Source organism: Typopeltis vanoorti, chromosome 23 (genome assembly GCF_054136105.1).
Source record: "Typopeltis vanoorti isolate ZY-2024b chromosome 23, IOZ_Tvanoo_1.0, whole genome shotgun sequence".
NCBI lineage: Eukaryota > Metazoa > Arthropoda > Arachnida > Uropygi > Thelyphonidae > Typopeltis > Typopeltis vanoorti.
Window position 1 is genome coordinate 61,541,073 of NC_143571.1, and position 22,553 is coordinate 61,563,625.

The following is a 22,553-nucleotide window of genomic DNA, read 5'->3' on the forward strand; positions in this document are numbered from 1 at the left end:
TCCCACCCTTGACTATCTACTTTCCACCACAAAGAAAAAACACACAAAACATACCAGAAACTACCAAAATCCTACTAATGAAATATCCTCACATGCAATGCAATCTAAACATATCCCTGAAATTGAAAAGGTTATCATCGATTTCCAGGAAAATGAATCCACATTACGTTGTTCTGAATCGCTGGCAATAAGAACTACCCAATGTGCCATACACATGAAGCCCCTATTTACTATTCCCTTCATGGCAATTAACCAAAATAAATTACACCCATGTACTCTCCAACACCAGTCCAATTATTGAATACTCTTGAACAAACTCCACCTAATACTTTGTACAAAAAGGCAGCATGGTTGGCTCAGTTTTCTGCTTTACTCATCTGATAATGTTTTAATGTAACAAAACAGCTAGCACCCATCATATTTGTTGCTTTATTTATTCTTTATACAGGTTTTTTTTATTCTTGGATCTTTCAAAATCCAATGTTTACAAATTCATATTTTTGGGTTTTAACATTTTCATCACTGGTTTTAAACTTCTTATTTATCTTCATGTATTTTCTATACTTGTTGCTATCTTGTATCCACTACTTTAAATTGCATACTGTTTCTGCTCTAATCAAGTCTTTAGTCAAGTTTTCACCATCCTTACTTTCAAGACACAGGTATGTTAATTAATATCCTTCATTTTAAATCTTATTAAATTCAACTGTTTAAGCCTAGTCATTACAAAAGGGTCTGCTCCATTCCCAAAAATAGTTTAACTTTTCTTTTATATTGTAAAGATTTTAGGAGCATCATAATTTTCAGTAATATTAAGTCATATGTAACTTTTAAGAGACATTTTATTACATGCATGACTGGGATATTTATTTACATACAGTATGTGATTGATGGTTATTATGCAGATGGAAAAGAAAAAAGCTACATGTTTTCCACACTCCATTTATATGCCTCTTCCTGCATGGAACTTTTACTAGCTCTTTGTTCAAAAATTCTCTTTTCAAAACCATTGGATCGGTCAACTCCATCCCATCTAAATCCTGGCTGAATATTGTACCGATTTGGTGGTGGTGGGGGACCTTTATATGTTGGTGGACCTGTGATAATAAGTATCAATTAGAACTATGCGCATGTCATTTATATATGCATGTAAATATTTTGTATAAGGAATATAATAAATATATATTATACATATAGAATGATAAAAATTTTACAAAAATTTAGTTAAAAACATCTGGGATCTTTTCGTGGATAACAAAAAAAATATAAGTGCAGTTTTTAAGCTAAAAGAGCAATATACAAAAGGGAAAGTAAACGAGAGATTATTCATAATACTAATATCAAAATAAATGGTCAAACTAGCATTTATCTAAGCACTTAAAAGCTATACTGAATGAAGATGCACAAATGAAATGGTCTAAAAAACAAAAAAAAAAAAAAAGTGCATGGTTTTATGATCATTTGTATTAAAATTGAGTCTTATAGCTGAAATTCTTTTGTAAGACTGAATTCTCACAAAAATTATTTAAGTGACAAGGAAATGACAAATCATGCTTTGTGATGGTGGTTATAGCGTCATGTGTGACAGACAGCATGTGTAACATTCTAGTCCTGTGTTTCATGGGATAACAAGCAATATTAAGAAGCTATCAGCTTATCAGAAGGGGAAGAGACAAAAGGAAACCCTCAAGAAGGAAGCTTGTTGAACATGGCAAAGATTAGCTACCAGCAAGAATTAGATGTCAATGTATGCCAAGCACCTAGTTAGAAATTACACATCACACCCACATCATCTGAATGAAACTAACTGAAGATTGGCAACTCAGGGCTAGTGGCTAGAAGCTTAGGTTTGCCCAGAAAGGGTTATTAAGTAAGCATTTTGATAGGATACTGTCCTATCAAAGGGAGTTTATGCAGAGATTCTAACAAGTAAAAATTAGGAATGTGCAAAAAGCTGGATTTGGCAAAAGCATTTCATTTTGGCAAGAGCTGTTTCAAACTGCTAGTTTTCATCAGATCAGACAGAAACCTTAAAATAAGATTTAATTCATTATGATTCAATATAAACTTTAATGTTTATAAACAAATGGTTTCAATAAAACATTAAAAATCTATGAAAAATTTTAATGAGTATTTTTTTGTTCAAAACATATGTTTATAAAATTTAATTAATTATGCTTTGCCCAAATATCAGCACTTCAGACATTGCAGAATGAAGAAAGATTAAAAAACATATATAATAATAGTTCACTTAATCAGTGACCATATGGGGAGGGGGAATAAAAATGTACTCTATATATATATATATATATACAGGGTGTTCGGGATAAATTTGACAGTTTCGTAAGGAAAAAGAAAATCTTCTTTGTATCTATTAAATTTAATGAATTGACAAAAAAACATTACAGGCAGAGTTAATTACAATACTATCAACAAGATTTACTCAAAATAACCACCATTAGCATCGATCACAGCTTCAATTCTGCTTCGGAACCTCGAACAAGCTGATGCTACAGTCTCCCTGGGAAGGGCCGCAAAAACTGTTTTAATTTTATCCATTAACTGGGCTTTTGTATTACTGGAAGTGCGATTGGTGTCTTTTTCAACTGCGCCCCATACAAAATAATCCATGGGGTTAAGGTCTGGGGAGTTTGGAGGCCAAACATTTGGACTGGTGAAGTCGTAGAAATTTTCAGACAACCATTTTTGACTTTTCCCAGAGGTGTGGCAAGGGGCCGAATCCTGCTGCCATACATACGGCCTACCATTGGCTACCCTTGTTATCCAGGGCTTGACTACAGTTAGCAACTCCACGAACAAAGCCCGAATTCCAATGCCAGGGTTCTTCAACACCTGTTCCTGCAGATTTGCGAGGAATTCTGCTGTACGAACGCAATCAGATCGTCTGCTAGGGATCTTTCTTCTTGCTACATCCTCGTAGTCACCATTGCAAGTCTCTAGTTCATGCCTGATTGTTTTTACTGTATTCAGGGAGCATTGGGCAGCAGTCGTAATATCCTTATTTTGATGGCGGGCAAGAATCATCATGATACAAGTTATTCTCTTCCATGATTCAGGTGGGTTCCAGCTATCCATCCTTTCTGACATCTTGTATATGAATGAAGAAGGGTCCAAACTTTTAAATGAAGAGAAGTGTGTGTTAATACATGTAACTTACGGAAAAATATAATTAATTATAAATATGTCAAATTTATCCCGAACACCCTGTATATATATATATAGATAAAAAGATAAGCCGAAATTCGAAACGTTTCTATGTCACGTTTTTTGTCGCTGGCTTACCAGCCCGGAACTCGGGAGGTTGGTCGCCGTAGGCGCCAGAGCCCCTAGTGTGTGTGTGTGTGTGTGTGTGTGTATATAAACTGAAAGTTTCAAAAACTGACTGGAGAGCATATGAAAATGCAATCTTTGGCATCAGAGTTGCATTTGCTTACATTACTAAAAAGACGTGATGCCAAGGCATCCGTATATTCACCTTTAATTAGTTCTTTTTGATTAAGGTTTCACTGACCTGAGAGCTGTTTCAAACTGCTAGTTTTCATCAGATCAGACAGAAACCTTAAAATAAGAATCCTCATTCACTACCAAAGCAACTCTGTTTCAAAGAATTGTATTTTTCATAAATAAAGCAGTCATTTTTTAAGAGTAATTAGCAGAGAGCCTAAACGTATTCATTTCGGCATTATAAAATAAACAGATTGATTCATATTTCATGCACCACTTAAGAAACTTGGAAAGTTTTTAAGTAGTGGAAGCTAAGGCAACTCCAATGTTGAGGATTGCATTCTAACAAACTCTCCAGTTCTCTCTCTCTATATATATATATACTAGGATCGCTCTGCCCCCCGCCCCCAGTGGTTGTGAGAAGATCTGATGCATTTCAAACTTCGAATCTTCCCACAACCACTTTATTAGAAACACTTCCCCCATTTAGGAAAATGAAGGTGTCCCTAATAAAGTGTATACTAGTAATTGTTGATCAAATGAAACCAAGGTAGTATATGAGATAGGAATTAATAATTTCTTCATTATTTTCCAATAACTACCAAGGTCAGAATAATGAACTGATAAAGAGATGTTACAGATTTGTCTGTTGTTTTAGATAAGTTGGATGTACACTAATTTTCTCAAATAGTAAATGCAAGAAAAAGGGAAATTATAAAGAGGTTGATACCATCAAGGATGAAAGACTGATATCCGAAATGCTCAAGATATTTTCTGATCTCCTGCTGGCATAAAACCAGAAGCACTACATGTGCAGTATTTGGTACAGCAGAAAGAGATGCTCATTCTCGTCATCAATACAAGAGTTTGAGAAGCATGATGGAAAGAGAACAATTTGTCTTTTGACTAGTTTTTCTGCATGTCATTGAAGTTCAGTGGACATGAATTCCCACTACTGAAGTGGCAAAAACAATTATAAAGAGGATCAACACAATTATTGTAAGGCGACACAAGTGAAGGTTCACTAGTTCTGAGATAATCACCAACCAATATGATTATATGAAGGCCATACCCTTCGATTTTGTCTGATGTTTCTTTTTCTTTTTATGAATGAATTCAAGCATTGGATCCCCTTCACGCTCTTGTTCCTTCAGATGAAGGTCAAGGTCTGGATCATCTTCATAACGTGCAAGTGGTTTAGACATTTCATAAAGTTCTTCTTCTAGACGTTTTTTCTGTTCTTCCATTTGTTTCAATCTGAAAATATTAAAACGCATATTTAATTCAGAAATATTGACATTCTGATCAGTAATATTCCTTTCAATATATGTGTGAAAATTATCTATTTTTACTAACAAGACACCAAAAATTAAATCTACACAAAAAGTTTTTATTTTTTCATAATCACTTTATACAAAACTCATGATTATTTTTAGGATAGATCATTGTGTTGACATGCAATTAAATGTATTTTTAATTTATCTTTAAAACTATGTACAATAATAACATTTATAAAAAAAAAAAAAAAAAAAAACACGAATGCGAGAAATACATGTTTTAATGTTCCCAGACACATTAGCTTTAAGACAGCAATCAGATGCATTTAAGCCTTTTCTAATAACATGGATGAAAATAAGAACGTAAGTTCTTATACAAAAACAGCATATCGAAAATATGGTACAAATATTTTCCATATCTATCTACAATCCAATTTGAATGCATTACAGACCATTAGCAATTTGAACAAAGTCAGTATACCATTTAGCCTTTTATACAAAAATGGTTTCAAAAAAGGCTGATCCTGCATAGATCCAATTTTTACTTCAAAAAATTATTAATAGAAAAGAGAAGAGAATTTTAAAAAGAAACACATGTGGCCTTTATTATGAAAAAGCCTTTGACAAAATTAGTAGACAAAAATTGTTTAAAATATTAACCGATTTAAACATACCAAACCAACTTTTACAATCTATTGAAGAAATATATACAGGAAATAAAATAGCAGTTAAATTAGAACACACCCCAGAATGGAAAGATATATCAAGAGGAGTACGACATGGATGTACCCTCTCACCTCTGCTTTTCAATATATATATAAATGAAATATTAACAATCTGGAAACAGCATAACCCATTTTGTATACAAATGACCCTGCAAATGAAGATAGATACACTACTATTTGCAGATGATCAAATAGTATTAGCTACATCAGAAGGTGATTACAAAGATCATTAAAATCATTAAATGATATCTCAAGCAATACAATATGACAAAATCTAAAGAAAAAACAAAAATAATGGCATTCAAAGGAGAAAACCCAATAAGAAGTAAAATATTGATAGATAATAAAATACTAGAATAAGTAAACACTTTCAGATACTTGGGATGTGATCTATCATACGAACAAAAAAAAGACAGACACTAAAATATCAAACTTTGTCAAAGTAAATGGCATAATAAATAATATATTTAAGCCATCCCTAAGGCAAAAACACACTAGAATTAGACAATATAATGTCTTGTCAAAACCAACTCTACTATACAGAAGTGAAACATGAACCATGAAAAGGAAAGAGGAAAAACGAATTCAAACAGCAGAAATGAAGTTCCTCAGAAAACAGCTGGATATACCAAGTGGGACCACAAAACAAACGAAGAAATCTTACCATCCTTGAAAATAAAGCCAATTAATTACTACATAAGATGTATAAACAAAAATGGCTAGAACATTTAAATAGAATGGACAACAGCAGACTACCAAAAATATTATACAGATACAAAATAAGTGGAAAAAGAAGAATCGGAAGACCAAGAAAGAGATGGCATGAGACCGGAACAGGCTACTTGGCCTAAATTCCATGTTAGGAAGAAGAAAATACAAAAATGACAGGATAGGTAATATTTTCATTTTAATGTTTGTACTGAAGGCCTAAACATAATTCTGGACAAGTGGCTATGCTTATAATTTATCCACAGGTGGTTAAAAATAAAAAGAATGCAAACTGAAAAATCAACATAAACCAAGTTTAAAACACACACAATGATGGCAGAACATTTTTCAATGTCAGGCTGGTGAGATGTTACTCAGAGTTCAATGTTTTTGCCAGAAGACTAGGATGAACAGTCACAAAAATAATCTTAACTTGACAGAATTGCATATAGGCATCAGTAACATGAAGTATCAATAGGAAAGCATTAAAACAAGCAAAACAAATGACAGAACTGGTATTATGAGACAAAACTAAGATTAAATCCTCCCAAATACAAGATGATTTATTCAGAAAACATATCAGGTAACAAAAGTAATTACAGAAATAATACTCCAAGGCATAAGACATTGTTGACATATTTACAATAATAAATTGTAGTAAAAAGGAAGGAGGACAAAAGTTATATGATGTGGATAAGAGAAGTTCACACCCATTTGTAAATATTCTGATTTTTTAAAAAAAATCTGCTGAGATTATATTGACCAGTGAAATTATAGTATTGCACATATAACAGTAAAAATTAAAGTTATGGATATTCCACAAGTCTCATTATACAAGAAATAACTGGTGAAAGGATATCTGAAAGAGATAATTTTGCATTTTCTGCTAGTTGTGGTTATTGTATGATGTCAGGTTCAACTCTTTTAAGATAAAAGGCCACTTAAACTAAATTAGATGTGAAAGATTAGCAGAAAAGTCTGAATAAAAAGGACCCAGACTACTACTAAAAAAAACCTGGTGTAAGAACCAACTTGGCAGAGTTGTTACTAAGTAACTAGTCCTGAAACACTGTTAGATCATTATTTTTATGGCTATTTAGTCTATTTTTGTTTAGGAGAATCCCATTCCTTTTTTTTTTTTTTTTTAAATAATATCATTGGCTTTTTACTCAAATTCTAGGGCATTACTGATGTTTTATATGTAGAGATATATGAAGAATATGTAGGAGAAAAAAAAAAATTGGATACACCTTTGTGGATGTTGCTGGCTGTCTTCTTTTTCAGTGACATCCCGGCATATGGTGATATATATTCATTGTTGAAGGAAGTATGACTGAATGGGAAAGGGGGAGGAGGTTGAGAGATGCCTGAGAATTATTGGTGAGTCAAGAGGTATGCAAACTTTTAAAAAATTTTTTTGAAAAACCCGTTGTTTTTTTTTATATATATATATAAAATTTTTTTTAAAGGTGGACAGCGGTGGGAGCTCCCATAGTTCAAACCCATATGTTCCCAAACATTCTTCTAGGATCATAATAACTTGTGTTGAATCTATAAGGGTGCACAAACTAGAAGATGAACAAACACATGCATACATTTAAGATTTCAGAGCAAATCCCTTTATTAGAGCAAGTCATTTACTTAAGTAAAATGAGAAATTACTTCAGTTTAGTTTTGAGAATGAAGCCTCTGGTGTGTGTGTGTGCACGTGCACATACCCACCCCACCCCTGTGAAAAGGGATTAAACCTCAGAAAATAAATTGTACCAGAGTGGGCTAATTCAAACAAGGAGTATTGTAGTATACGAGGTGTGGCTATTAAATAACGAGACTGGTTGCAAAAATGTGGATTTGTTATCCCCTTCAACGTACCCCCCCATCTATACACCGTTGCATATGAATTTTCCATTGTTGGACGCAGTGCTGCCGTTTTCTCCTTTACCTCATTCACTGACTGAAAATGGGTGCCCTTCAATGCAGATTTCAACTTTGGAAAAAAACGTAAAAGTCGCATGGAGCCAAGTCCGGCAAGTAAGGTGGATGGTCCAACACTGAGATCTTCTTATCAGCCAGATACTGCTTTACAGACAGTGCACTGTGGGTTGGAGTGCTGTACTGATGGAGAATCCAAGCGTTGTTCTTCCACAGATCGAGTCTCTTTCTCCTCACTCGGTCTCAGCTTGACCAGAATCTCAAGGTAATAATGTTGGTTAACTGTCTGACCCTCAGGTACCCATTCAACCATTACAAGGCCATTAATATATATATATATATATATATATATATATATATATATATATATATAAAAAAATACGACCAGTGCCTGCCTTCAGTTTTGACTTGCTCATGCTTGCTTTTTTCATTCTTGGTGACGTGGGAGTTTTCCAGTGCATCGATTGTCTTTGTTTCTGGATCGTACTGGAAAATTCACATCTCATCACATGTGATGATGATCTCCTGCAAGTCCGGCTCCGTGGTCAGCCATTTTCAGTTAGTGAATGAGGTAAAGGAGAAAATGGCAGTGCTACTGAAGCAGATAACACCTGATGACTTGCAGCATTACTTCCAACAATGGAAAATTTATATGCAACGGTGTATAGATAGAGGGGAGTATGTTGAAGGGGATAACAATTAAGTTGTACAATCGTAATAATAAACCACATTTTTGCAGTCTCATTATGTAATAGCCACACCTTGTATGTATACTAATGCCAGAAGTATTTGCAATAAGTGTGAGGAATTTTTGGCATTAGTAAAACCTGGCCAAAAATTATAAGAATTAGAGAGATTTGGTTGATTAAAGGTGATAGTGTTTTCAGGGAGAACATAGGAGAAGAGGTTTCGCTAATGATAGCCAAAGAATTGAAGCCAAAAAAGATAGAAGTGACTCAAGAGGATAGGCATGCAGAGGTAGAGGGCAGTTCATTTGAGACTATTTGGTGTGAGATAAAGATCAATAAGATAAAATATATAATTGGTTGCTGCTATAATCCAGGGGGTATAACGGAAAATGTAGATTGCAAATCAGCAAATTTGCATGATGAGAGCAGGTTGAGTAATTATTATGGGGAATTTTAACAATGGGAACATAAATTGGAAAGAAGAAAGAAAATTAAGTTTATACAGTTGTGAAGAAAATTACCTGAGACAGCATATAATGGAGGGATGAAGAGGTTAAAGCATGTTGGATCTGGTCAGAGCATCAGAGAACATATCAATAATCAAACTCAGCCACACAATCAACTTTCTCCACTTGGGGAAAGCAGTCATGTTGTCTTGACCCGGGAGATTGTGAGATGTGTAGAATTTTCTGTTGAGAAGGGGTATATAAGAAATTACAAAACTGGTGATTATGACATGCTGAGAAGTCAGCTTTCAGTAGTTTCGTGGCATGAGAATTTCGAGGAGAAAGATGATGATGCATGGGAGGTTGTCAAGAGGTGTTTCAGGAAAGCAGTATGAGACTGTATACTGAGTTAGGAGAATAAATCAAGTAGGAGTAAGATGGATGAATGGTATTAAGCAGGAATAGCAGATAAAGAAAGTTGGAGAGAGTATAAAGAAAACGGTGATCAGCATACAATGAGCAGTACAAGGTACAGTCAAAGGAAGATGATATATATGGTAAGGAAGGCCAAAGTGAATTATAACAGAAAGCTAGCTGTGTCCACAAGAAATCCTAAGGAGTTCTTTCGTTATGTGGCAAGTAAAAGGAGAATAACTATGTAAAGATGACTTAAAGTGTTCATGGCAGGGAAGTAACAGAAGCAAATCAAATAACCGAGTTACTTAGTGATAATTTTGCAAAACTATACAATCTTGGTTGTGATATTGCAATGCCAAATGTAATGACTTTCATCAAAACACACTTTTGCATGTGTGTTCTTCTGACCAGTTTTCTTATTCTGTGGGATGTAAAAACTAAGTTTCCTCCTGGAAACTTAGGTTTCTTCTCTATATGTAAAACCTGTCTTCTCTATATGGGATTGGCAAACTCACCTTCATTTTACAAGTCTTGCTGAAGGTTCTTCACATCCTAGGTGAGATCCAAACCTAGGTCTTTCAAACAAAAAGGATATCCTTGAAACTGAATAAACCACAAAGACTCAAATGATGGTCACAGACATAACTTCTTTACTTCTAGTAACAGTGTTCTGAATGACTATTAAGAGGACTCAGGAAGTGCAGCTAATTCAATGCCATAACAGAACAGGAGATTAAGTGAAATGCAGGAAAGATAATTTTTTTTCCCCAACAGAAAATATTACAGGATTATTCATATTGCAGTTTACTTTCACTATATCAAACACCATTATAACGTACTCACTATAACAAACAACATACATCCCAGCCCAATAAGTACAATTCTAAAGGAAATTCATTCTGTTTCTCACTAAATTATATTTAGAAATATTAAAACATTACTGATTTAATTATGAGACTAATTTATCTTTTGTTCCACGATTAAAAAAGGTTAAATGTATACAAACCCTCTTCCCCATTCATTATATTTTTTTTGCTTTTCTGCTTCTTTTTGCTCCTCTTCTTTCTTTTTCTGATGCTCTTTTTTGAGATCTCTTTTTTGACCAGTACTTCTGTCTCTATACACCACCTCTGCATTTCTTCCCGAAACATCATCAGCTAACTAAAGAGTATTGTAAGAAAGATGTATAAAATATAAAAAAAAAAAAGCTAAAAATGGGAAAGACATTCTGTTTCCAACCAATAATACATTACTTTATAATGCAATTTACTTTAAATACATAGTCAACTGCCAACACACGATACTATAGAAAGCATTATTACAAACCATTAAATGTTACGGGAACTAAATAAGGCTACTTTATATTACTGAGTACAACAGAAATTTAAAAAAGTAAATAATTTTTTGAATTTCATGATAACATTCACGTGCATGTCCCCAAATGTTCTGAACATCAAATGTAGAAGCTTTTATTTTCAGATTAGCGAATAGTCTTATCAGGAGGGTGGAAAGGCACTGCAATAGTAATGCCATTAAAACAATCGGGCAACCTCAAAGGTTAGGTGATTCAATTTACAATATGTTTATGACTGCTCATGAAACAATTGAGTTCAGTTACAATTTGGATAAATATTGCTTCCCTTTTGAACTCTCCCCCTCCTTTTAACAACAATCTATTCAGAGAAAATGCACATCAGACTATCAAAAGGAAATCAAGTGTTACAAGAGATCAATACAACAAACAAAACTATCAATTAAATATGCTTCATGTTTTGCTTGCATAATAGCGCTTAAACAAGCTATGAGTTTATATAACAGATCTTATATTTCTGTCTTCTAAGGCACTTTTTACTATATCAATTCATCTATATCTTGGTCTTTCTCTGGGTCTTATTCTGCCAACCTGGCAGAGACCACTTGTTTTGCTAATCTTTCCTCTCCCATTCTGTTTAAGTGACCAAGGAATGCTCAGAGCTGCTTCTAACTTCCCATGTCCACCATGGAGTTCTGATTTTTCTATCCTTGCAGACAACCTCACCACATGCTTCTCTGGCTAAATCAGTCAATGTTTTCTCCAGGGCTTGCCACTGAATCTCAAAGGTTTGGTTCCTGTTCTCAAACTCTTCATTTTTTCTTGAATAATGTTTGTGTATTTTAGTCTACAGTTAACATCTGAGAACTGCTCAACTTTTATTCACTTTAAAACTTTTACATGTTCTTCATTTTAATATGAAATTCAATTTTATCCTGCTCAGGACTAAATGGAGATCACTTCCAATTTCAAATCCTCTGTACACTCTAGTGTTCTGATTCAGAGGGAAAAATATCACATCAACAATAACATAGTGAGACTTTTCTTATTCCTTGCCTCTTCTCTCCATGTGAATTTATGTTTGGAACATTTTACTGGTAATAACCAGTCCATGTCCTGAGCAAAACTCTCTAAAGTGCCAGATAAAAGTTAATTCAGAAAATTTAGAAATGGCCTCCCAGATCTTTAGCAAATTAATGTAGCCATTGTTTCTTAAGTTGGGGGAGTTAGTGTTTCATAGCAGATGAGATTCTAAAAATAGGATCAATTTATAACCCTGGCATTTAATCCTATGCAAGGAATGCTCAAAGTATGGTCAGTCAGCTCTGACTTGCTATATGCTATATACAGATAATCACAGATCTAACCAAGTTTGTCCAAAAGTGGGATAAGTTGCAAGCACAAGTAACTTTATATATTTCAAAATGTATTTAAACCGTCTTTCTGATGGTTTAAACATAGCAAGTCAGAGCTGACCAACATACTCTGAGCATTCCTTATGCAGGATTAAATGCCATGGGTTATAAATTGATCCTATTCTTTCTGAAGTACCTTGAATTTAAAGGATGAAAAGAGTTTTGCTGTGATCTTGTAAGCTGGATGCAGGGGCTAAAAAAAGTGTTGCAAAAGTACCAAAGTTTGGCAGTGCAAGGGCTGCATCATTTGAACAAATAGCACTCAGTAAATGTTCTGAAGATGCTATACTTTTAGGATGGGTGATGGTGCAACTGCTTTTGGACATGAAGGCTAGCTGTTCATCAGTTATGCTCCCTTCCTCTAACTGGAGATGATTAATTATAATGTTAACTGACTGAAGTTACCAGGTTATTTTTTGATTTTTAAAAGGTACATAATATACATTTAGTTGTTTATGAAGATTTTAGGTAATTTAATGGCATACTAAACTATTTCCATGTACACTATGTTCCAAATTTACGGCCAAAATTTATGTCGTTTGCTTTACATAGCATTTTGCTGATCATATCTTGTACAATTGTTTTCTTGTTTTCCTTACTTTTTTATTTTAAATTATTTTCCTAACCTTTAATCATGAGTAAAAGAGTTAGTAAGCAAAAAATAAAATTGTGAAAATGATCTGAAAAGTAATCTAATTGGAAAAAAAACTTGAAATAAAGAAAAATGAACAAGGCGAGTCCAGAGCAAAGATAGGACAAGAACACAAAAATGGGTGAATCAACTGCTGAATACAAAGAGAAAGGTAAAGCTGCTTCAAGTTCATCATGCATGAATTCGAAATCAAAGTATTATAATGATTGAATTAGAGAGACTTCTTTTTATATGGATCGAAGATTGTAACCAAAAACGGATCCCGTTAAACACTGGCCTTATTAAATCAAAAGCATTAAACCTCTTTGCAACTTTGAAAGAAAGAGCTATCAATGATGGAAAAGAATAAGAATTCCATGCTAATGCTGGGTGATTTGAGCATTTCAAAAAGAGAAATAGCCTACATAATGTTCTAATCGCATGCAAAGCTGCAAGTGCAGAAAAGGAGATATCCAGAGATTTTGAAGAAAATTGTGATCAACAAATATTTAATGTCGATGAAACCGGCCTTTTTTTTTTTGGGAAGCGAATGCCTTCCAAGACTTTTCTAGCCAAATCAGAGAAATCTCAGCCTGGTTATAAAGTCGCAAAGTCATATGAAATTACTGCTAGCAATATGCGAGCCGTTAGGAAGCACATTCTTCCACATTGTGCAAATAATTTTAGAGGCTTTTCAAATGAATCTAAGTTTTATCTCATTCTGAGAAGTTGAGTGATTCCAACATGCTAAATTTAGATGCACAGCAGGAAGATCCTGAAGAACATGAAGAAAATTTAATCACTGGCAAGCCCAAAGAGGTTTCACAGAAACAATTTGAAAATAGTTTTCATACAATTGAAGTTTTTAAGCAGCAAAACCAGTAAAATTTGCAGAAGAGGCAATAGGGCTATACCGTCAGTTGCATGAAAAAAAGAAAACAGAATGCCCGCCAAGCTATGTTAGCTTAATTCTCTGTTAAGAAGCAGAATAATAAATTTATATTCTGAATATGTTTTGTCTTTCAGCTTCAAGGTTTTCCTTTAATAGGCCCTGAGACATACCCTAATTCTTTTATTAAAAAAACTTAAGGGTCAAAAAAAAAATCTGAGCAATGAATTATACATTTTCCCATAGATTACTATATTCAATTAGTGCATTTTTGATTAATGCGCCTGTTTTAACGAACGCATTAGGCGCATTAATCGAGGTCTTGCCGTATTATCAAATACTGAAACAGGACTACAACATCTGTTGAACAGATTACTGGAGTCCTGTATCAATTATGGAATGAAAATTAACATAAGAAAAACAAAGGTAATGAAAGTAGCAAGGAAAGAGGCAAATACGGATATCAGAATAAATGGGGGAAAATTGAATCAAGTAAAGACATGTAAATATCTAGGAAGTATGATTAGCAGTGATTGAAGATGTAAAAGTGACAAAAGCAAGAATAGCAATGGGGAGAGATGCCTTTAATAGAAAATGGAATTTATTCAGAAGTAAAATGGACAGAAACTTTCTTTGGTTATAAAGACTTTTTAAGACTTTGAAGAGGTCTTAAAAAGAGTAGAAGAAGAAAGAAGTCTGTTAAAGAGGATAAAAGAAGAAAGGGAAACTGGATCGGACATATTCTGAGAGGAAATGGAATTATCAGAGATGCCATTGAAGGAAAAATAGATGGAAAAAGAGCCAGAGGAAGAGTAAAGAAAAGAATGCTAGATGACATGCTGAATGGAGACAGCTACACAACCTTCAAATAGAAAGCTCAGAACAGAAGAGAGTGGAAGGAAAGTTTTTTTTTTACATTTTTTTTTTTACATTCCAGGCCACCTACTACTGCCCTTAGAGGGCGCTCTACCTAGATAGGACTTTAGTGTCACCCACGTGGTTGGGCTTAGTATTGTTTGTTATTTGTGTATATGTTACATTAATTGTTTTTGTAATCCCCATAGATGTCCTAGTGACTAGGACGAAATATAGGAGTATTAGATTCTAATTTAATTCTTTCTGAGTGTTGTAAAAAATCCATTAAACCTCCAACATAATGATTTTGTTGTAATATCATAATGTATATGAAATTTCAGTCAATACAGAATGCAGTTTGGTTGGTTGGTTGACTCTCAAACTGCCAGCCAATCTTTTGCTCTTTATTCAGCATCCAGATGGATGCCTAACAACACAGCATGAACATACCATGTAAAAATGAGAACTGGACAGTGAGTGTGAAGCCCAATCAGCTCCCTGTATTCCTCACAGACAATATGGAAGTAATGTACCTTCAACTTTGAAGTGTGTTAGGTTGTTTACCAGACATATATATTCCACATATAAAAGGCAAAAGATCCTATAACAAACAGATGCTGTGTGAGGGAAGGGTCAGGAATAGTCATCTGTTGATAATCTTGAACTGTTGAAAATTGTAATCCTTAGGAAATGCTTCAGGAGGGAGAATATTCCACAGAGTTGAAGGAATGAAAGACAACAGAGTAGCAGATTTGGTGAGTATATGGTTTGACTGTAAAAGGATGCTGAGCAGTTGTAGCCCAAGTTCCTATACATCTGGAGAAGAAACAGAATAGACAATGCAGAAACTGATCTATGGAAAAGTAGCCAAAGAGAGTCTAAGAGAAGTGTCATTTATCAACTGGACTGTCCTTTTCTGAATGGCATCAAGAATTTTTAGGGAGGTCTTAAGTGCACCACCCTATATGCAAGAGCAGTATTCCAATGTTGGTCAGATTTGGGATTTATACAGAGTAACTGTTCGGCAGAGAAGTACCGTCTTGACCAGAACAGGATGCCAAGTTTTTTTGGAAGCTGTTGATGCTATAGAAGTGATATGATTGTACCACAAAAAGTTTGGAGTAAGAGAGATTTAGTCTTGACTACTGAGCTGAGCATTATCAAAAGTAATACAAAGAAGATGTGTCTTTTTTATGAGAAAAAAGACAAACTGCATTTTGGAAGCATTGAGGTTAACTAGGTTGTTTTCACCCCAATCAAGGATACTTTAGAGATCAGAATTCAGGACTTAGATGATTTTGAAGCATGGCATGTTTGAGCACTGCAAGACTTGTCATGAGTAGGACGAGTGGAGTGCTATCATCAATGGGAGCAGGTCGTTTATATAAATTAGGAAGAGGGCAGGTGAGATAACAGATCCCGAGGGAAACTGGCAATCCACCCACACAAGGTAGTCCAAATGATGGTAACTTGTTGAGAAGTCCTCAATGCCAAAACCTATCAAAAGGGTCTGGTCTTGGAGATGTCAAGAGCAACAGCACAGGTTTCTTCACACCGGTGCATGATTTACAAACAAGTATCGTCTGTTTTAAGAGTCTCCACAGCTCAGTCAGTATAGACAAAGCCCTATGGTCAGAAAGACCTGGGTTCGATTCCTGTCCAAGACATGAGGACCCTTTATCTGATCTCTTTCGACTAAAGGTGAGTTAGCTAGTTTCATACAGAGGTAGGGTTGTGTTTTTTGTCCCTGAGAACATGAAAACTGGCCACGTGAACACACAGATTTACAGTCATGAATACTTACGAAATGTTGAAGAGATAGGTTCTCACCACATGTTATTATGCCCACAGTTAACCATGAGTCAAATCATGGTAGTTGATCTCCTAGATGGGAGATGGCACTTTGAATGGGATCATCTGTTTTAATAGACATTCTGGGATGCAACTCTAGTTTGCCTCCACGTGGTGCATCCTGGGTAATGCTAAAGAGCTAGAATGACTTAGGCATCCAGACTATCTTAGGATCTTCTGGATTAGTGTACATGCATATGCAAACAGTTTATGAGATTACAATGACAAAAACTAGGACTCATCCTGTCAACCAGAAGTGCCCTAAGACTTGGTTCCCTTGGACAACTGCTTAGAGTCTACCAACTGAATATAGAAAGTATCAGCAGGGCTAAGCGTGAATGTCTTACTAGATGACAACAGAATTGACATTGCCATCATACAAGAAACCCATGCAAACAATGAGTCACAACTACGAGAAAGAGGGCCCATTCCAGGTTTCAACCTTATAGTAGCAACATATCATCAGATGCATGGTGTAGCCACCTATGCCCGAAACTCAATTATCAAGGTCCGTTTCATTTCTGCTAGCGATGTTACAAACATATCTATAGTTATTATAGAAGTTAATGACCTAAAAATAATTAATGTCTACAAGTCACCATCTACAAGCTGGCCTGATAAAGTTTTGCCAGGCTTAATACATCCTGCTATTTATATTGGAGACTCAGTCATCATACTCAATGGGGTTATAGAGAAACTGATGCAAATGGTGCCAAGCTATCCGAGTGGGCAGAGGCAAACAACATACAGCTGATTTTCGATCCCAAGGATAACTGCACTTAACTCAGCTAGATGGAATATAGTGGCACCAATCCTAACTTGTTTTCTAACAACCAACCAAAGGGGCTTCCTGGTGCCAACCAGCCGTCGTATTTTAGGAAGATTCCTACACAGTCAATACCGCCCTGTCTTTATTGAGGTGGGCCTTCAAATCCCAATTACCAAAACTACACCAATGCCATGCTGGAATTTTGCCAAGGCAAACTGGAACAGGTTTTCATCAGATCTAGATAAAAATGTGTGTTGGATTCCACCACAACCTTATAACTACTGAAGATTTGTGAAAATAGTAATTTCTACAGCCAAAAAACACATCTCTAGAGGTGCTAGAAAAGAATACATACCTGGCTGGAGCAAAACCAGTGAAGCACTTTATAACGACTTTCTGAATAGTGGACATGTGGATGTTGCAGATGATCTTATTGACAGTTTAAATGACGTTAGAAAGAACAAATGGATTGACACCATCAAAAGGCTGAACTTTAAACATTCAAGCAGGAAGGCATGGAGTCTCCTTAAAAAGTCTGGTGGGAATTCCCATCACCCCAATGCAAAAGCTGCTGTTAGTGCCAACTATATTGCCAATCGGATAGTGAATCTGCCTAGAGTTAAATCAGAAAAACCCACACTAAAATAATTAGGAAGGAAATGACCAGACTTGAAGGTTGTTCTGAAGTGACCAATCTATCAAATCCATTCACCAAAGAAGAACTTATAGCTGCAATCCAGGGAGTGAAAACTGGTAAAGCACCTGGATTTGATAATATTCACCCTGAGTTTTTAAAACACTCTGCACCAAATACAGTGGCTGACATGTGTGAGAGAGTGGAATGGCTGACAAAATTCTTTTCTAATATTCTACAGAGTGGTCGATTACCAGCAGAATTTAAAAAATCAAAGATATTAGCCACCCTGAAACATGGAAACTATAGACCTATAGCACTGCTCAGTGTCTGTCTTAAGTTACTAGAAAGACTTATTTACAACAGAATTAGTACTATTATTATGACATTTTCCCTCATGAACAAGCGTGTTTCAGGCCTGGGCACAACTGTGAAGATCAAGTATTGGCCCTAACGACTCATATAGAATCTGGTTTTGAAAAATGCCTTAAAACTGGTGCAGTCTTTATAGACTGGGCGGCTGCATATGACACTGTATGGAGGAACGGCATGATCTACAAGCTCCTTAAAATACTGAAATGTAAAAAAAAAAATGACCCACCTGATCAACACTATTCTATCTAATAGTGTTGTTCTAGATGATAATATGAGGCAAGCCAAAAATACTTAATGGACTCCCCAAGGGTAAGTTCTGGTAAATCTTCTTTATAATTTGTATATTTCTGACCTTCCAAGGACAATGTCTAGAAAATTTGCATTTGCAGATGATTTATGCAACACATTCCAGCACCAGAACTTCTATACTATAGAGCACGTACTAACTATTGACTTAGAGGAGCTAAACTACTTCTTTGAGAAGTGGCATCTTATTCCAAGCATTACCAAGACTGAAACATGCTGTTTCCATTTGAACAGCAGCATAGCATGAGACATCTTAAGAGTGCCACTAAATGGGAACATACTACTGCACAATTTAATCCAAAGTATCTGGGCATAACCTGTTCCTTTAATAGACATCTCTCCAATACTGTTGCCAAACTCAGAACCAGAAATAACATACTGCATAAACTTAATGGAACAATCTGGGGGACTTGTGCTCCCACATTAAGTACATTTGCTCTGGGCCTCGTCTACTTAACTGCTGAATACTGCTCAGCTGTCTGGCTGAACAGTGCACACGTTAAATTAATTGATACTGTGTTGAATCAGACAACGCGTATCATTTCTGGATCAATAAAGACTACTCCATCATATTGGTTACCAGTTCTGAGCCACAAACAACCGCCACAATTATGATGCAAAGACAACCTGATTTGCGAATATAACAAAATTTGCCGGAACCCACCGCTTCCTATACACTCTGATATTGACAGCTTTACATCACAGAGGCTTAAGTCAAGCCACCCACCTATTATAATGGCACAGCAACTTGTCACTGAGGGCTATGATGCAACAATAGCATGACACATGAAATGGACTGCCAAAGCCCCAGTAATCTGGCAGACTGTCTTTAACCCAAACAGTCCTCCATCAGGGTTCGACCTATCTTGAAAAATATGGACCTCCCTAAATAGGGTTTGCACCAACCATGGTAGGTGCAGAGCTTCCTTATTTACTTGGGGAATAAGACCAAACTCATCTTGTGACTGTGGTGAGGAGAGGCCAAACTATACAACATATCACATCTGACTGTCCACACAGAGCCTTCATGGGACCAGTAACTGACTTTATAACACTTTCTATACTGATGCTATTGACTGGTTGCGAACTTAGACATTCAATTTTAATTTTATGGTTATTTGTATATTTCTGTATGTATGTATGTATGTATATATATATATATATATATATATATGACTACAGTGTCACTTCACACTATTGTATTCTTTTATGCATTTTTTGTGTGTGTGGTAGCATATGCATGTATTCTTCTTAGCCAAATGCTAAATAAATACATTCCAAAATGCGATTTGTAATTTTCCCACATCAAACCACGTGAAACATTCAGCAGAACAAACCCATATAAGTAGCCTGTTTTTCAGCTGATGTACTGATTAACATTCAGACTGTCCCAAACCACTTAGATAATTTATGAAAAAATGCTGCACCAATTGAGTTGGCAGTTAACAGCAGTAAAATTAGTCCTAAAGAACAAAAGGAAAATATTAGACTAAATGACCACATTCTTGAAGAATTATTATTATTATTATTTCGGGCAACTCCAGCAGTCCGTAGACTCATCGAGGGAGGCCCTAAACATCATGTCCACACAACTATGCGATTACATTCTCACAGTATCTATCATACCTTGCCTTGAACTCTTTCACCGTCATAGCACCCACAACAGACTCTGGCAGCTTATTCCACTCATTTACCACTCTAAAAGTAAAGAACCCAGCTCTAACACCCCTGCTAACCACACTCTTGCCCAGCTTCCATAGGTGTCCCCTAGTTCTCCCACCACCAGTCCTGATCTCAAAAATATCCTCTGAATTAATCCTATAGAATCCCTTTAGCAATTTGAATGTCTCAATCATATCTCCCCTCCTCCGCCTATCAACTAGTTTCTGCAACCCACAAATCTTCAACCAGTTCTCATATGGTTCATTCCATAAACCTGTTATCATCTTAGTCACTCGCCTCTGGATCCTCTCCACCTCCTCCCCATCAAGAAGAAACCAAGGTGACCAAATCTGGGCACAGTAGTTGAGATGAGGTCTTATCAAGGCTCAGTACAGAGGTACAATAACTTGCTTGTCTCTGCTCGTCAAGGTATTTTTCAACAACCAAGTGAGTTGATGAGCTGATTTAGCTACTTTTGCAATGTGCCCCCTAAACTTCATCTCCCTATCCACCAACACTCCCAAGTCCCTGGCCTCATCAATCTCTTGGAGTACAGTTCCACCAATGTGGTATACTGCTGCTAATCTTTTCACCCCAAAATGCATAACCTTACATTTTGTCACATTAAATTGACATCCATTCTCCTTAGCCCAGAACTCCAATCTATCTAAGTCATCCTGCAAGACTTTGACATCTTCTGCATTCACCATTGCCCTACCCAATTTTGCATCATCAGCGAACAAATGAATTGTTCCACTTATATCCTTCCCTATATCATTAATGAACAGATTAAACAGCAGTGGTCCAAGAACAGAACCCTGCAGCACACCACTAGTCACAGGCAGTCTTTTGGACTCTACTCCTGAATAAACTACTCTCTGATATCTCTTCATCAACCACCCTCCTATCCATCTCACCAACCCTATATCCATTCCCATATGTTGTAGTTTACGGATTAGTATTCCACGTGGTATCCTGTCAAACACCTTTGCCATGTCCAGCAGTATCACTGTAAACCCATTTCCCTATCCAGTTCAGCCGTCACCTTGTTAAAAACTTGAGCAAGTTACTGAAGCATGATCTACCCTTCAAAAAGCCATGCTGTCCCATGTACAGTATCTCATTTTCATCAATCCATTCCCTTGTATTTTTCCCTTGACTACTTAAAAATACATCAATGTATTTTTCCCTTGACTACTTTCTCCAAGACCTTGACAACGACTCCTGATATGCTGATCGGTCGGTAACTTGCAACCGTAGTCTTGGATCCTCCTTTATGCAGTGAAACTATTTTCCCCTCTTTCCACACCTTCGGGACTAAACCAGACCTGAGACTCAGATTAAACAACATGGTCAAGGGCACTGATAATTCCTTAGCTGCTTCATGCAAGACCTGTGCCGGTATACCATCCAATCACACAGATGTGTTCACATTAAGGTTCTGTAATAGACTAGTCACCTCCACTTCATTCATCACTATTCCCATATAAACTAATGGTTCCTTCATTTTTTCAATGTCACCACCTGGATTTTGCAAAGTGCGCGCTCAGTAACTCCACTATATCGACTGATTCAGTGACCTCCTTACCATTGTCATTCCTTAAAATCATTTGACGTGTACAGTTTTTTTCCTTGCTTGCAGCATATTGAAAGAACTGTTTGGGATTCTCTTTTGCTTGCATAGCTAGTTTCCTTTCATAATCCGCTTTTGCTTTTTTTACCACACTCGTTACCTTTCTGGCCTGCACTTTATACCGTTCGTGTGCCTGCAGGCCAGTTGTTTCTTTTTTTTGCAGCTCAAGCTTAATGGTGTTATTCATCCATTTAACCCCTACTTGTTTTACTATTCGGACCATAGGTATACAATCAGCCATAACCTCCTGTAAATGCTCCTTGACCACTTACCATGCTCTATCGACGTCCAGCCCTTGCAGTTGTACATGCCATGGCACTGATCCAAGCAATCTCCTAAGCTTGTCATACTTGCCAGCACGGTAATTGCACATATACCTTGTCTTAATCGAAAATTCCACACCTTTAGCCACCTCCCAGGTCAAGACCTTATGATCACTCTCACCAATAGGTGGCAACATGGTCATATTCATTACAGTCAAATTCTCAGATGCTATTACCAGGTCAAGCACTCTCACACCCCTAGTATTTTCAATTACATGCTGTCTCAGATAGTTATCCCT

At 36.0% G+C, this 22,553-nt stretch overlaps 1 protein-coding gene across 1 annotated transcript in view; it reads right to left on the reverse strand.

The window, feature by feature from the left end:
- Nucleotides 1–415: 415 nt before the first annotated feature.
- LOC150093903 (uncharacterized) overlaps nucleotides 416–22,553 on the reverse strand; it is a 72,335-nt gene continuing 50,197 nt past the window's right edge. Inside the window, exons 5-7 of the mRNA XM_090412854.1 lie at nucleotides 10,666–10,820; nucleotides 4,538–4,722; nucleotides 416–1,097 (exon numbers count right to left, since the gene is read on the reverse strand). Coding sequence (XP_090268980.1) covers nucleotides 922–1,097; nucleotides 4,538–4,722; nucleotides 10,666–10,820 — 516 coding nt within the window. The 3' untranslated portion in view covers nucleotides 416–921. The remainder of the gene's footprint in view (nucleotides 1,098–4,537; nucleotides 4,723–10,665; nucleotides 10,821–22,553) is intronic.